Here is a 17,486-nt window from a genome sequence, read left to right on the forward strand (position 1 = left end):
ATTATAAGGCTTGTGTTTAAAGTGTTAACTGATTTAGAACAAGAAGTAATGAGTTCTTTAAAGGACATGGATCACTAATGGTGGCCAGGCAAACAACTTGGCTAAAAATACTGCTCCCTTTTGGTCTTGCTCATTTGTTTCCATCTCAGTGAGATGTCACCAGTAGCACCAGTGGTGAGTACTGGACCCAGCATTTCCACAGTAATATTCTGGTTGTTGGGGAGACCTTATCATACGGTTAAGGAGGGCCCTGCCTAAAAGAGTGATTTGGGGGGTCTTGATGAAAAGATGTTCTAAAAGACTCTGTAGACAAAAGACAAACCTATTGATCAAGCCAACAACCTATATCTGTAGTAAGATGTCTGTTTCAATCATTCCTTGGAGGCACAATCTCTGGAATTATCTCCATGTCAGGCCTGCTTGAGACAAGCTATAGTAATGGTGCTGCGAGTATACTTTGGCCATATCATTAGCTGTCACCTTTCCCAATTTCTAACTGCAAAGAATCCTTTAAAGAATCCATTGGCATGTATGTTTCCAGTTGTTCTTTTTCCACTTTCCTCATTGGATTATATGTTTTTGTTGCAGCTGTTGATAGGCTGTCACACATCATTATGGCCTCAGGCGTTGACCAGCAGAGACCTGTTGACCAAGAGGAAATCCTGAGGCAGAATGGCCAAGAAAATAGCCAGTGTGAAGGTCCCCATCACCCAACAGATGACTTTACTCCAGCCAGAGTGACTATTGAAGCAGAAAGTGCACTGATTAACCAGGGCTTTGAAGCAGGGGGCCACCATGAAAGTACAATTACTAATATTGATGATATTATTAATGAGCTTGATTTCTCTGGAACTCCTTCATATGACCTTGCAAAAGATTCTGACGCCACGGAGGACATGGAAGCTTGTGTGGCATCAGATCAACAAGAGAACTGTGAGGGTACAAACCCTGAAGAAACTGACACTGAGTTGTGTAGTAGCATTGAAAATGTTGATGAAAGCACAAGCCAGTCGGAGAACATTTTGGCATTTTCTGCTTTGGACTCCCTTTCTATGGAAAAAAAGTTTGTCGTGGACAAAAGCTGCTTAAGTAGTTATTCCCACAATTTTAGTAGCTTGACGGAGGAGGATTTCTCCTTGTCTGACCACATTTTAAGTAGTTCGCTGGATCTGCCGGTCTCTATGTATGAAACAGCAGAGGATTCCGACTCGGAGTCCGTTCTTGATTCTACAAGTGATCTGATCTCGTCCCTTCAGAATCAGTCCTGCATGTCTGAACTACAAACCGCTACAGATTCTGAGGAGGAGCAAATAGAAATTTGTTGTGCTATTCAGAAAGGAGACAGTAGGACACATCCGTTTTATGATGTGCACCAGCTGTGCCCAGCCGCAACCATAAGTGAAACCCAAAAAGAGACATATACTTTGGGTGGGAAGGCTCTTCCAGGTTTTGGTCATTGTCCTACTTCAGTAGATCGGGTAACTGTGGAAAGCCTATTAGATATGGGTCATTTAGATGCTTCACCTACCATGTCTTTGTTAAACAATGAATCTCAGGAATTAACTTGCAGCAATGAAATACATTGCAATGACCACAGTGCCTTACAAACGCAAGATCCCATGGCATTAGGAGTAAATGATAATTCTACTGATGTTGATAACTGTGGACTGGTGCCACTCTCTGAAGATGATGTAGAGCTCTGCCCATTGGGTCCTTTGGACAATGGAGAAAACATGTCTGCAGTTGAAGAACCCATAAACAGTCACATTGTCACATCATGCACTATTCAGGATCTGAGCGAAGAAGAGAAATATGTTATCAGGAGCAGCATGGAAACCGAGGGGTGCTCTCAAGAGGCTAGCTGCACCAACAGAACTGCCGACCCCATTAACATTTCTAATGTTTCTACATCTAATGTCAAAAGCACCCATGTAAAAAGGGAAACCTTGCCAGAGTTAAATGATATGAAAACTCCTGCTGCTAGAAACTGTAGTCTAGATAAGTGTAAGCCAAATGTTTCCTTGTCAAAGTTTCACAGCGACACCAAGACAACATTAAAAAGTAGCCTTGACATATTAAGCACTCAGGTATCCAAGCCAGGACCCAAACTAAAAGGTCTTATTATCAAAAGTAAAAACAAACAACAGGCTAAAAATGACCCTGCAAAAGCTGATGACTGCCATAAAATCTCACCTCAGCCTTCACCAAAACTTCTTGCAAAGAGAGCTTCCATGACCGATGGCTCCACGTCCGCAAGAGACCGCACAGTTCGAAGTCCTGTTATTACAAAGAAACTAGAACATGAGCAAAAACAAAAAATCATGCACTCTGTACAGATTAATGATTCAAAAGCAAGTGCCAACCTTAGTGCCAATAGTATTACATGTAGTGGTAAGAATGATAAAATGAGTTCTATCAGCAGAATAACTGGAAACGGTCCAAATGACCACAGCAAGAATGAAGGATTCTCTCAAAGGGTAGGTAGAGCAGATGTGGAGGCTTCTACAGAGACCAGAGAAAAAAATGCTTCTAACAAGTGCCCTAACAAAACTGTTACCAGCACGGACATTAACACCAAGGGACATATAGACCATCTAATGGTCGAGAGTGGTCTGGAGAAAATGGCAGCTGAAGGACTGGAAACCCATGATATTCGAAGGACGTTTATTGAAGTAAAATTGTCCTCAGCACTTCCACACACACTGACTTCTGCCCCTAGACGAACGGATGGCGGAAATAAAGCAAACATCCTGACCAATGACCATTTCGCAAACGTAAATGTGTCTCCAAGGATCGATGAAAAGTCTGTTGTGTGTAAACCAGTCACTAGAACATATTCAATGCCAGAGCACCTTCCTATCTTCATGGATCACGAGGACACACAGACGAAGGGGAGATCTCCAAATCATTGTCTCATTTCTCAGGGCTCAGTTGAGTGTGTCCTTGAAAAATATCTCCATGCAGGAACTAATAGTCCCACGGTTGCACAGAATCAACACATAAAAGCCAGGCTGCCAACTCAAGATGGTCAAGGGTCCACTGAAAAATATGTTTCTCGTAGTGACATTAGGAGAAGTATTAGAAGGAATTATTACTATGAACTTAACTGGTCCCATGACCCCATATCTTCTTTCACGGTGAAGCAAAGGATTAAATCGTTTGAAAATCTGGCACATTTTGATAAAACGGTTGTGAAGGTTTTTGATATGAACCATTCCCCCTTTAGTTCCAAACCACCCATATGCAGGCGATCTTCTGGTTCTGTGCCATCAGAAGGAAGCCTCCATGATGCCTCCAGGTTGTTGAGGCGCAGTTTAAGTTCATGTTGTGATAGCCAGAGTGAAGTGACCTTAGCAGCAGACCTTATCAAAACAACCCCTTCAATTGTGGCCTTAGCAGTCATTGAAAAGAATGCCAATGATGGCACAACACAGCCCCCCGTAAATGACGAAAGCAGAATTGAGAAACCGCCAACAACGCAGGTAAGGAAAAACAAAACATCTTCAAGTCACATCAGACCATCCCTTTCTCGCTCTAAGATACGGGAACTGAGAGCACTGAGCATGCCAGACCTGGATAAGTTGTGCACCGATGACTTTACAGTTGAACCCAAGGCAGCACAGTTCAAAACTGAACTTGAGATTTTACCTTCAAGGTTAGGTGACTCTGAATGCTTAACAGGGCAGAATATGGCACCTGCAACATCCAACCTTTCTAACAGAGGGCTCATGAGTTCTAACATATCAAGGACTGTAACAGACATGGATGAAAGTCGACCACATGGAACACTTTCCCGGAAATCATGGGCAATAAGGTAAATTACATTATTAACAAAGTTCTTTAATCCTACATACAGTCTTATGATTGAGCTTTGCGAAAGGTTTGGTCACACAGTGTGATCTAGTCCCATTCTAATACTCGTGCTTGGAAATTAAATAGACTTCTGCCCATAGTTGGTTGGGGATTTTTATGTTTGAGGAGGCTAAATAAGACATTTTATGTGCTCCTCCCACATTCAGTTATACAGAAAGCTCTGAATTACAGAAAGCCTGTCTCCCATAGACTCCATTATAATCAAATAATCCAAAATTTTTAAAACGATTTCCTTTTTCTCTGTAATAATAAAACAGTACAGGTATGGGACTTATCTAGAATGCTCAGGACCTGGGGTTTTCCAGATAACGGAAGCGAAACCAGCCTATTCGGTTTATTTAATGTTTATATGATTTTCTAGTATGAAGATCCAAATCACAGAAAAATCCGTTATCTACTAGAAAATTATGTAAACATTAAATAAACTAGGGAAGCACCGAATCCACTATTTTGGATTCACGAAGGATTCAACCGAACCGAATCCGAACCCTAATTTGCATATGCAAATTAGGGGTGGGAAGGGGAAAACATTTTTTACTTCCTTGTTTTGTGACAAAAAGTAGGGATGCACCGAATCCACTTTTTTGGATTCGGCCGAACCCCCAAATCCTTCGTGAAAGATTCGGCCGAATACCGAACCGAATCCGAACCCTAATTTGCATATGCAAATTAGGGTTGGTAAGGGGAAAACATTTTTCTACTTCCTTGTTTTCTGACAAAAAGTCATGCAATTTCCCTCCCGCCCCTAATTTGCATATGCATATGCAAATTAGGATTCAGTTCGGCTGGGCAGAAGGATTCGGCCGAATCCGAATCCTGCTGAAAAAGGCCGAATCCCGAACCGAATCCTGGATTCGGTGCATCCCTAACAAAAAGTCACGTGATGTCCCTCTCTGCCCCTAATTTGCATATGCAAATTAGGATTCGTATTTGGTTCGGCTGGACAGAAGGATTCGGCCGAATCCTGGCTGAATCCCGAAACGAATCCTGGATTCAGTGCATCCCTAAAATAAACCCAATAGGCTTCCAATAAGGATTCATTATATCTCAGTTGGGATCAAGTACAAGCTACTTTTTTATTTATTAGAGAGAAAAAGGATATAATTTTTTAACATGTTGATTATTTGGATAAAATGGCATCTATGGGAGATAGCCTTTCTGTAATTCAGAGCTTTCTGGATACCTTTATCTGTTTGGCATATGAACCAATCACTTGGATACCATACTATCTCTAGTCTGCAGGGAGGTATTTGTTATGTCGTCCCTTGTCTACTTCATCCTGACTCCTGCTTGTGGCAAAAGAACTTTCTTCTTAACTGGAAAATCGTTCTATTTACCCAGAGGCGGCACAGAGCATTAAATCAAAGGTTCCGCAATCATTGTTTCCGCAGCACAGATTAATATTCTTTTTAGCCATGTGATTGTGTCCCACAGTTACTCAGATTTCAGGTTCTGTATGACTTTGTACTTCTTGTCTAGCTGGTAAATATTTAATTTCCGTGCATTTCTATTTAGCTTGGATCAGATAATGGTCTCGACCGAGGATCAGCAAAACCTGCAAGCTGTTTTGACTTCGGTATCATCCAGATCGGATATCATAAGTCTCATTCAAGAGATAAAATTGCAAGCCGAGGTGAGCTCCACTAATCTGATCCCCGGCCTCCCCTCCTTATACTCCTCTTACTAACGAGTCGTTACTCTGAGCCTAATGAAACAATAAGCAGCAGGCTCAGTGCTCGGCAGGAATGGGGAAATCAAATTCCTTATACCAGACAACGTTGGCCCCTGCGTTCGGGCAATGTCAGTGTTTTTGTGCATGATTGTGGTTTGGGGGTGCCTAATGTTTGTGTTACTCTAATTTGCCATTTTTATTCAAGTGGTTTCAAGAACTTCTTAATAACCGTTTTCTGACGGTGTAAGAGTTTCTTAATATTCTCCCTGGTATGAGTTGCAGGAGAAGTCTGGGTGGTAGAATATTTCACAATGTTTTTGGCCCGTCTAATAATTTGAAGAAATGTGTGTTTGGGAGCCGCTGCCAAAAAGAATAAAATATCTCTGGCATATTTAAGTAAATCCCAGCCTGCCTCTGTCGCTGCTACCAATCACATGCAAGGACCAAATACAGACGATAAAGTGTTGGTAGTTATCTGTGCTGCTGACATTATTAATTAATGCATCTGTTATAGATCTTTATGCATCCTGATTGATATGGGATGTTTAGCCTTTTCCTGCTGATTTCCATCCACAATTGGCTTTGTCACCGAAGGATCTTGGGAATTGTAGTCCAGCAATAGACTGGCTAAAGAGAGCACTCTTTCTGGCCAGTAATTCAAAATTTACTGTATTTAAGGTAGAAAATGACTGCCCTGGATTCAAAATAAATGCAGTCTCTATACTTCGTTCAGAGTGATCTTCGGAGCTGTTTTGCAACTTGAATTGTTCTCTAGTTTTCAAGATATTAGCAGTTTTTCTACTGCTGTTATAATTACTTCAGTGGGACCTCCTGTTCATTTCGGCTCAATGATTGTAGGCCATTTAAAATTAATTTTGTGAGAAGAGGAACGTCTTGATGTTGCTCTGCTTATAACCAGAGAAAAGTCTGATAACTAAAGGTGGCCATAGACGTAACAATTATGATCTCAATATAAACGTGTAGAGCTGAATCGTCATACACAGGGAGAAACAATAGAATTCTATTTGTATCTGATGATTCAGCACTAACAATGGCTGATATTTGGGTCCCTTCAAAGGCACCCAATCAAAATTTTCCATCCAGCCTGACTAACGCATTGACTGGTATCCAAGTCTTCTGCCAATATCAGTCAGCTCTTTTCCCACCATACACGCAACCAAATATCGATTTGTTTTGTACGATATTATTTGTGTATCTACGGCCACCTTTAGCTGCTCACTTAACCTCATTTTCTATACAGAGATCACAAGATGCTACTTTATTCTCACTAATTTCATTTTCAGCCGACTGTAGCCACAATGAGCAGCAGGTTGCCCTGTTGTTCTACCTGCAGCTGGCTAAAAAAGCTTATCACCGATGGGTTATAGCCCAGGTGTAAATTTGCCCAGTGTTTAGAAATAAGTCCCACCGATATACTGTTCAGTAGAAAAATTGGGTTTCCTTGTCCTTTAACTGCCTTTTTAAAAACGAAAAGGTAAGCAGAATTTTCTAAATGTAATTGAGTATTTATCCTTTAAACAGTAGGCTCTTAGCCATAATTGTCATGAGTGAGGCCATGGTATAACCAAGATGTGTGTCGTGCATAGGGCAGCCAGCTATGAATGGAACCCTTTGGCAAATGTCTTCCCAAAGATGTGAGGCATTTCTGGTTTGGAACAGCAAGATGGCGGTCTGGCATAAATACAAAGGAGAAGTCAGACTGAAGTCTGGGGTGGAGTTCCGCTTCATATTCTGCAAGCTGGGCTGCACGTGGCTTAACTTATACATTCAATGATTTTCTATAAGTCTGTTGCCTGCCGGCATGATTTTGTAACCCTAATTCACCTTCATAACTGTTTTATAATAGTACACCACAAAAAATTGTATAATAGCAGGTATAATAGGGAGGAATGGGGCCTATAGTAACAGTGGGATAATAGTCTCTGGGAAGGGAGTGTGGCTGTGGGATAGCAGGTATAGTAGGGAGAGATGGTGCCTATAGTAACAGTGGATAATAGTCTCTGGGAAGGGAGTGTGACTGTGGGATAGCAGGTATAGTAGGGAGAGATGGTGTCTATAGTAACAGTGGGATAATAGTCTCTGGGAAGGGAGTATGACTGTGGGATAGCAGGTATAGTAGGGAGAGATGGTGCCTATAGTAACAGTGGGATAATAGTCTCTGGGAAGGGAGTGTGGCTGTGGGATAGCAGGTATAGTAGGGAGAGATGGTGCCTATAGTAACAGTGGATAATAGTCTCTGGGAAGGGAGTGTGACTGTGGGATAGCAGGTATAGTAGGGAGAGATGGTGTCTATAGTAACAGTGGGATAATAGTCTCTGGGAAGGGAGTATGACTGTGGGATAGCAGGTATAGTAGGGAGAGATGGTGCCTATAGTAACAGTGGGATAATAGTCTCTGGGAAGGGAGTGTGGCTGTGGGATAGCAGGTATAGTAGGGAGAGATGGTGTCTATAGTAACAGTGGATAATAGTCTCTGGGAAGGGAGTGTGACTGTGGGATAGCAGGTATAGTAGGGAGAGATGGTGCCTATAGTAACAGTGGGATAATAGTCTCTGGGAAGGGAGTGTGACTGTGGGATAGCAGGTATAGTAGGGAGAGATGGTGTCTATAGTAACAGTGGATAATAGTCTCTGGGAAGGGAGTGTGACTGTGGGATAGCAGGTATAGTAGGGAGAGATGGTGCCTATAGTAACAGTGGGATAATAGTCTCTGGGAAGGGAGTGTGACTGTGGGATAGCAGGTATAGTAGGGAGAGATGGTGCCTATAGTAACAGTGGGATAATAGTCTCTGGGAAGGGAGTGTGACTGTGGGATAGCAGGTATAGTAGGGAGAGATGGTGTCTATAGTAACAGTGGGATAATAGTCTCTGGGAAGGGAGTGTGACTGTGGGATAGCAGGTATAGTAGGGAGAGATGGTGTCTATAGTAACAGTGGATAATAGTCTCTGGGAATTGAGTGTGACTGCGGAATAGCAGGTATAGTAGGGAGAGATGGTGCCTATAGTAACAGTGGATAATAGTCTCTGGGAAGGGTGTGTGACTGGGATAGCAGGTATAGTAGGGAGAGATGGTGTCTATAGTAACAGTGGGATAATAGTCTCTGGGAAGGGAGTGTGACTGTGGGATAGCAGGTATAGTAGGGAGAGATGGTGCCTATAGTAACAGTGGATAATAGTCTCTGGGAAGGGAGTGTGACTGTGGGATAGCAGGTATAGTAGGGAGAGATGGTACCTATAGTAACAGTGGGATAATAGTCTCTGGGAAGGGAGTGTGACTGTGGGATAGCAGGTATAGTAGGGAGAGATGGTACCTATAGTAACAGTGGGATAATAGTCTCTGGGAAGGGAGTGTGACTGTGGGATAGCAGGTATAGTAGGGAGAGATGGTGCCTATAGTAACAGTGGGATAATAGTCTCTGGGAAGGGAGTGTGACTGTGGGATAGCAGGTATAGTAGGGAGAGATGGTGTCTATAGTAACAGTGGGATAATAGTCTCTGGGAAGGGAGTGTGACTGTGGGATAGCAGGTATAGTAGGGAGAGATGGTGTCTATAGTAACAGTGGATAATAGTCTCTGGGAATTGAGTGTGACTGCGGAATAGCAGGTATAGTAGGGAGAGATGGTGCCTATAGTAACAGTGGATAATAGTCTCTGGGAAGGGTGTGTGACTGGGATAGCAGGTATAGTAGGGAGAGATGGTGTCTATAGTAACAGTGGGATAATAGTCTCTGGGAAGGGAGTGTGACTGTGGGATAGCAGGTATAGTAGGGAGAGATGGTGCCTATAGTAACAGTGGATAATAGTCTCTGGGAAGGGAGTGTGACTGTGGGATAGCAGGTATAGTAGGGAGAGATGGTACCTATAGTAACAGTGGGATAATAGTCTCTGGGAAGGGAGTGTGACTGTGGGATAGCAGGTATAGTAGGGAGAGATGGTACCTATAGTAACAGTGGGATAATAGTCTCTGGGAAGGGAGTGTGACTGTGGGATAGCAGGTATAGTAGGGAGAGATGGTGCCTATAGTAACAGTGGGATAATAGTCTCTGGGAAGGGAGTGTGACTGTGGGATAGCAGGTATAGTAGGGAGAGATGGTGTCTATAGTAACAGTGGGATAATAGTCTCTGGGAAGGGAGTGTGACTGTGGGATAGCAGGTATAGTAGGGAGAGATGGTGTCTATAGTAACAGTGGATAATAGTCTCTGGGAATTGAGTGTGACTGCGGAATAGCAGGTATAGTAGGGAGAGATGGTGCCTATAGTAACAGTGGATAATAGTCTCTGGGAAGGGTGTGTGACTGGGATAGCAGGTATAGTAGGGAGAGATGGTGTCTATAGTAACAGTGGGATAATAGTCTCTGGGAAGGGAGTGTGACTGTGGGATAGCAGGTATAGTAGGGAGAGATGGTGCCTATAGTAACAGTGGATAATAGTCTCTGGGAAGGGAGTGTGACTGTGGGATAGCAGGTATAGTAGGGAGAGATGGTACCTATAGTAACAGTGGGATAATAGTCTCTGGGAAGGGAGTGTGACTGTGGGATAGCAGGTATAGTAAGGAGAGATGGTACCTATAGTAACAGTGGGATAATAGTCTCTGGGAAGGGAGTGTGACTGTGGGATAGCAGGTATAGTAGGGAGAGATGGTGCCTATAGTAACAGTGGGATAATAGTCTCTGGGAAGGGAGTGTGACTGCGGGATAGCTTCACATTTATTGGGTTCTAAACTCTTTCAGGCTTTTTTCTACTAAAATGTAAGTAGTAAATCTCATTTGTACATAGTAATTTTACCATTGTGGTGAGAGAAAACAATATTGTTCTATTCTGCACACTTTAGTGTAACTGTAAGGTTTGCCATAAATATAGGGAGGGACATTTTTGTTAAGGTTTTTTTGTTTCACCAGAAATAATACATTTCTTCAAGATTATAATTATTTTAACTTACAAGTGTTTCATTATTTCAGCCCTAGTATATCAATTTAAAGATTAGTTTTCAGGAATAGCATTAATAGGAAACTGGGTAGCATTTGAACTTAGTTTTGGCTTGGCAGAATAAGATTTTCATTTTAATTTTGGTTTTCTTATATTTACATATCCAGACTCTCTTAACGGCAACGTTTATTGAGCTTCAATTTTTTTCCTTAACATCAAAGGGGATTTTATGTTACTCCACAATCAAGTTTCCCCAAGAAATGGGAAGGTATCTGCACATTTAAGAAGGTTATAATTTTGGCTTTAAAATGATTTCCTGCATTAAAACAGGGGTTTTAAGTGCATAATTACTGTATTGTGTTGCTTTATCATGTTACCATATCTTGAAATTATATTAGGGAAAGATGGTTCTTGTAGCAGCTGAACTAATAGCCTCTGGAAGGGCCTTCAGCTTTGAGATAGCTGGTATAGTAGGGAGAGATGGTGCCTATAGTAACAGTGGGATAATATTCTCCACTGTTACTATAGGCACCATCTCTCCCTACTATACCTGCTATCCCACAGTCACACTCCCTTCCCAGAGACTATTATCCACTGTTACTATAGACACACTCCCTTCCCAGAGACCATTATCCACTGTTACTATAGACACCATCTCTCCCTACTATACCTGCTATCCCACAGTCACACTCCCTTCCTAGAGACTATTATCCCACTGTTACTATAGACACCATCTCTCCCTACTATACCTGCTATCCCACAGTCACACTCCCTTCCCAGAGACTATTATCCACTGTTACTATAGGCACCATCTCTCCCTACTATACCTGCTATCCCACAGTCACACTCCCTTCCCAGAGACCATTATCCACTGTTACTATAGACACCATCTCTCCCTACTATACCTGCTATCCCACAGTCACACTCCCTTCCCAGAGATTATTATCCCACTGTTACTATAGACACCATCTCTCCCTACTATACCTGCTATCCCACAGTCACACTCCCTTCCCAGAGACCATTATCCACTGTTACTATAGACACCATCTCTCCCTACTATACCTGCTATCCCACAGTCACACTCACTTCCCAGAGACTATTATCCCACTGTTACTATAGACACCATCTCTCCCTACTATACCTGCTATCCCACAGTCACACTTCCTTCCCAGAGACTGTTATCCCACTGTTACTATAGACACCATCTCTCCCTACTATACCTGCTATCCCACTCCCTTCCCAGAGACTATTATCCCACTGTTACTATAGGCACCATCTCTCCCTACTATACCTGCTATCCCACAGTCACACTCCCTTCCCAGAGACTATTATCCCACTGTTACTATAGACACCATCTCTCCCTACTATACCTGCTATCCCACAGTCACACTCCGTTCCCAGAGACTATTATCCCACTGTTACTATAGACACCATCTCTGCTATCCTAGAGTCTCTTCCTATTATCCCACTGATACCCCCAAAGCTGAAGGCCCTTTCATAGCCTATTAGCCCAACTGCTACAAGAACTATAATGCACTAATATAACTTGATGATATGGTAATATGATCAAGCAACACAATACAGTAAGTTAGCTCTTAACCCCCCCCCCCATCATAAAAATGTAGGAAATCAATTAAAGATTTCTTGGACCAGGGTTTCACAGGGTGTATGTGCAATGTGGCCCAGAAGCATTAGGGAGTCTACTTGGCTTGATATTTTGGATCTTATGTTTTCTGATATAATGTAGAGTGAGGGGACCCCAATGATGGTTGTGCACTATACCACCAGCTATGTGGTCACCAGGCACCACTGAAAGCCCCGGCTGTAGACCATTTACTTGTTTAAATTGCTTAGTGAATGGACTGTAGCTGAAGATGGTCCTGATGCCTTGTAACTTTCACTCGTATTTAGCAGGACCTGGGTATTTAGTTCATACATTTCTATTGTGCAACTGTAATCAGAATAACTCGCATGACTTGGCAGCCATCCTGCACTGTGCCTGGCAAGCATTAACCATAGGCAGGTTTCTCAGAGAGAGATCACGTTGGATTTATTGAGTCTGTCCATCTCTAAACGAAGATATTGTGTGAGACTTGGCAACCTTCAGATTAGGTGCCCGGGAAGGCTAACTGAGCAATATATACCGGGTCTGAGCTGATATCTCTGTCATGTCCACTCAAGCAAAAAGCAAACAGAATGCCGGGCAGTAGCCATTAAATGCTCCGCAAATTGCAATTGTAGTTCAAATGTATATGAGAGGATTTACTACCAGGGCAGGACTGCTGCTTATAGAGGGTTTCCACAAAAAGGGACTTAAAGTATGGCATCTGTTATCTGGAAACCCTTTATCCAGAAATCTAAGTACTAATGCTGTTCAGTATCTAAATATGGAGATTTATTATTATATTATATACATGAACAGTGTGGCAGGACATACATCACACTTGATTATCAGAGTTAATACTTTTAACTACCGTCTAATATTGTAAATAATCTGAGCTAATTGTAAATGGGAACTGAGGTTTTCTAATTGCTCCATTAACAACAGCACATTAGACGGGCTTAGCCGTATCATCTGGATGGCAATTAGCACTGGTGGACGGAGTTTAAAATGGACCATGTAATTACCACTACAACATTATAAAGACGTTGTAGTGGTAATTATATTTACTACTTGTCTTTTGGGATCAACCAATGGACACATTTTATCTGCAGAATCAGACCTATATATCTAATATCCCCTGGTATTGACATCAGGAACTTTTAATAGTGGTTTCTATGATTCACTAATTTATATCTGAATGGGATTTTATATATATATATATATACAAGGGGCCCCTTGATCTAATCTGCATTGTCTTTATTTTTATGGGTTAGGGTGTTTTTAATTCTCGTGTCTTAAGTTATAATTGATTAAAAAATGTGACCTTTTCTTTAATAATAAATATGTATATTTAGTCCTTAATGTGTTTTGGTGTTGTTTAATATAATCTGCCATAGTCTCCATTACAATAGAAAATTGTAAGCCATGTTTTATTTTTCTCCGTAACAATAAAACAGTACCGTTTATGTGATCCCAACTAAGAAATAATTATCTTCATTCGAGGCACAACAGTCCTATTGGGTTTCTTTATTGTGTAAATATTTTTTAGAAGACTTAAAGTATAGCTATCCAAATTACGGAAAGACCCCTTATCAGGGAACCCCAGGTCCTGACCATTCTGGATAACAGATCTCATACCTGTATTCTGTTCAAATATTCTCCCTGGATTGATTCCCCAGCTACAAATGCAAAGTAAATGTTTTGTGGTGTACCTTAAAGGGATACTGGGAATACATGGGAAAACATGATTTTCTTTTCAAAACGCATCAGTTAATAGTGCTGCTCCAGCAGAATTCTGCACTGAAATCCATTTCTCAAAAGAGCAAACAGATTTTTTTATATTCAATTTTGAAATCTGACATGGGGCTAGACATATTGTCAATTTCCCAGCTGCCCCAAGTCATGTGACTTGTGCTCTGATAAACTTCAATCACTCTTTACTGCTGTACTGCAAGTTGGAGTGATATCACCCCCTCCCTCCCCCCCCCAGCAGCCAAACAAAAGAACAATGGGAAGGTAACCAGATAGCAGCTCCCTAACACAAGATAACAGCTCCTTGGTAGATCTAAAAACAACACTCAATAGTAAAAGCCAAGTCCCACTGAGACACATTCAGTTACATTAAGTAGGAGAAATGACAGCCTGCCAGAAAGTAGTTCCATCCTAAAGTGCAGGTGCAAGTCACATGACTGGGGCAGCTGGGAAACTGACAATATGTCTAGCCCCATGTCAGATTTCAAAATTGAATTTAAAAAAATCTGTTTGCTCTTTTGAGAACTGGATTTCAGTGCAGAATTCTGCTGGAGCAGCACTATTAACTGATGCGTTTTGAAAAAAACATGTTTTTCCCATGACAGTATCCTTAATCTTCTAATTCTTTTTCTTTTAATCTTATTTTGAACTACATTATGTTAAAAAAATAAAAAAAATATTCTCAACCCTATTGTAAACCTTACACCCTGTTTGAACTCCTAAATGCAAAATTCATATTGTGTTGAGCCCTTAAATATAGTCCGTGTCCATCACATGTTGTGCTTAGTAAAGCAACTCATCCATAAACCAAAAGAGAGAGACATTTTCATTGAATGAATTGTTGTTCAACAAATATTGTTTTGCTGCTGTCTCTCTGCAGAGGAATGAAGATTTCTACTTTGTGGTTCTACATAAGGAAGAAGGAGCCGGCCTGGGGTTCAGCATTGCAGGAGGGACAGACTTGGAACAGAAATCAGTTACTGTAAGTGATTGTAACTGGGGCTGTGTCAGGAACTGCAAAGCTTATGTTGATATTAGATCTCTGATTGGGTTCAGGTTCTGACTGGGGTGGCTCCAAGGTCCTCTTACATTTTATCTATTCATATCACCCCCCTCCCTTTCCCACCCAACGCAGCCAAACAACAGAACAATGGGAAGGTAACCAGATAGCAGCTCCCTAACACAAGATAACAACAGCTCCCTGGTAGATCTAAGATCAGCACTCAATAGTAAAAATCCACGTCCCACTGCGATACCTTCAGTTACATTGAGTAGGAGAAACAACAGCCTGCCAGAAAGCAGTTCCATCCTAAAGTGCTGGCTCTTTCTGAAAGCACATGACCAGGCAAAATGACCCGAGATGGCGCCTTCACACCATACCTCCCAACATTTAGGAAACTGAAAGAGGGACAAAAAGATTTGGCGCATGTAGAGCCACACCATGCCCCTTTTTGTGGCCACACCCCCTAATTACCATGTTCATTTTACACTAATATGGCATGTTATGAAAGTTTGAACACATTTCTGTGGTTTTTAGATGTTATTACAGTTTTGCAAATGAAGGTGAATTGCCCTTTAAGCTGTGAGTCTAACTTCTTATCTTATCAAACTGTCACAAATGTATGTCAAGTATCTATTCTGGGCTCTCTGCCAAGACGCAATTAAGTTAGAAACTTTCTATCTGTTTCTGGCTGTTCAGTGCAGCAGATCAAAGAGAAACCCGGGACTTATCAGTGCAAAAGAGGGTTGAGCTGTCAAAAGCGGGACTGTCCTGCTAATAACGGGACAGTTGGAAGAAATGCTCACACCAATAATTACAACAAAAAAAATACACTTATTGGTTCAGGAATTAGATTTTATATGGTAGAGTGAAATATTTGCAGCGTAAACAGTGATTATTTAATTAAAGTAGAGTCTATGGGATCTACATCAGAGGAAGCATGAATTCTTTGAATTAGGGGACAAGCTTACCGCTTTCCACGGTGGATCTGGGTGCTCATGCCCCAGACCTTTAGCAAAGGGGAGCAACACACGAAACTTGAATTGTAGGCAGGCACCACTCCGGAACACCAGAGTCAATCAATCCGTAAGATCCAGGAGCCCAAGTTTTAAATAGTACAAAAATCTTTATTTTACATTATGTATAAAAGCCTTACGCTTTCCACAATGTACTGTACATAATTGGCCCATAAGTTGTCTTGGGTAGATGTTCCCAAACTGTGAAACTGGGCCACCTAGGGAAGCCCAAACTAAAGTTTTGTTGGGGTAATTTTTGGGGAGAATGCTTATATGCCCTTATAGATAGTCTTTGAAGGCTTTATTGAAATCAGAGAATACGCGTTGGGAGGGATCTGGAAAAATTGTGGACTTTAAATGGAGTTTGAACTAAAACAGGCCAGCAACTCTGGTCTAGGGTCATCAAAATGTATTGAGATCTTTGTCATTACATTTTCCCTCCCCATTCTAGGTACATCGAGTATTTGCCAAGGCTGTGGCTTCCCAAGAAGCAATGATTGAGAAAGGAGACCGCATCTTGTCTATCAACGGCTGCTCCTTACACGGTGCCGCTCACGGGTACGCACTGAATGCCCTGCACAGGGCAAAGCTGCACAGACAAGCAGTCGTGGTGATAAAGAAAGAACGAGATGGGGAGAGGCTTTCCAGACCAGACACTGCTGCTTCTAGAGGAAGACATACAACATCTGGAAAGGATGTGTCTATGACGACGTTAGCAGGTAGGAGGTTAGCCCAAGGACACATGGAAAATATTTATTCTAAAGGCACATTTGTTTTAAATTATTGCTGGGAGACTTTGTGAAGTCCCTGGGAACTAATGAACTCTGTATGTTGCCTTCTTGTCTGTGGCAGCTCAATATTTCATCTGAATAGTCTTGCTTTCATGGATGGGCGCTGTGGCTGGCTGGGAATATTCTAGGGTAAGCGGTGTTTTGTTTATGGGGGAAGGCACTTGGAGTATTTAGGTGGGTAATTTAGGTATTGGATATTTGGTGACTAAAGCTCCCCGTAGACGCGACGATTCTTCTTGCCGAACGACCGATTTTAGGGAAGTCCGACCAATACTTCGAAATTATTGTGCGGTTAGTGGTATTCAAACGATCGTACATCTTATGATTTTTCGGCCGACATCTGTCGGGAAATTGATTGGCCAGGTCAAAAAATCTTTGTCGGTCCCAGTGCAATCTCTCTATGTTTGCAGGGCCAAGCAGGCAGCTCCCCTTTGTTTTCCTGGCAAATTGGTCTTTTTAGTTGATGGTAAATTCGTACGATCGTACGATAGTTCTGAGAAGATCGTGGTCTCACGATCAGGATCTGATCTTTTAAAAATCTCAACATCTATGGCCAGCCTAACTCGGGCGTCTAGGCACTGGTGGGCTACCTTTACCTAAAAGGCCATTTCTAAACAGGTTTTCCCACCAGAGAAACTGGGCCAGTCATTGGTCATTATATAGAAAACGAGAATGGACACTGGTCTTTCATTCTAGTAAATAGAAAGTATAGAGTTTGAAAATGAATTGCTTGTTCCCACTGTGGACTTTTCAATATTTAAGCAAAGACACTTGAGGTCATCAAAAGGTGGATGGCCCAGAACTTCAGCTAGAAGAGAACTCTCCCCAATTAAT

The 17,486-nt window shown here is 41.8% G+C and overlaps 1 protein-coding gene across 5 annotated transcripts in view; it reads left to right on the top strand.

The window, feature by feature from the left end:
- pdzd2.S (PDZ domain containing 2 S homeolog) overlaps nt 1-17,486 on the top strand; it is a 200,281-nt gene that overhangs the window by 174,985 nt on the left and 7,810 nt on the right. For all 5 annotated transcript variants that reach the window (XM_018244541.2, XM_018244540.2, XM_018244542.2 and 2 more), the window contains 4 exons: nt 589-3,814; nt 5,389-5,506; nt 14,726-14,827; nt 16,313-16,580. In XM_018244541.2, the coding sequence (XP_018100030.1) occupies nt 589-3,814; nt 5,389-5,506; nt 14,726-14,827; nt 16,313-16,580 (3,714 nt within the window). The remainder of the gene's footprint in view (nt 1-588; nt 3,815-5,388; nt 5,507-14,725; nt 14,828-16,312; nt 16,581-17,486) is intronic.

Source organism: Xenopus laevis, chromosome 1S (genome assembly GCF_017654675.1).
Source record: "Xenopus laevis strain J_2021 chromosome 1S, Xenopus_laevis_v10.1, whole genome shotgun sequence".
Lineage (NCBI taxonomy): Eukaryota > Metazoa > Chordata > Amphibia > Anura > Pipidae > Xenopus > Xenopus laevis.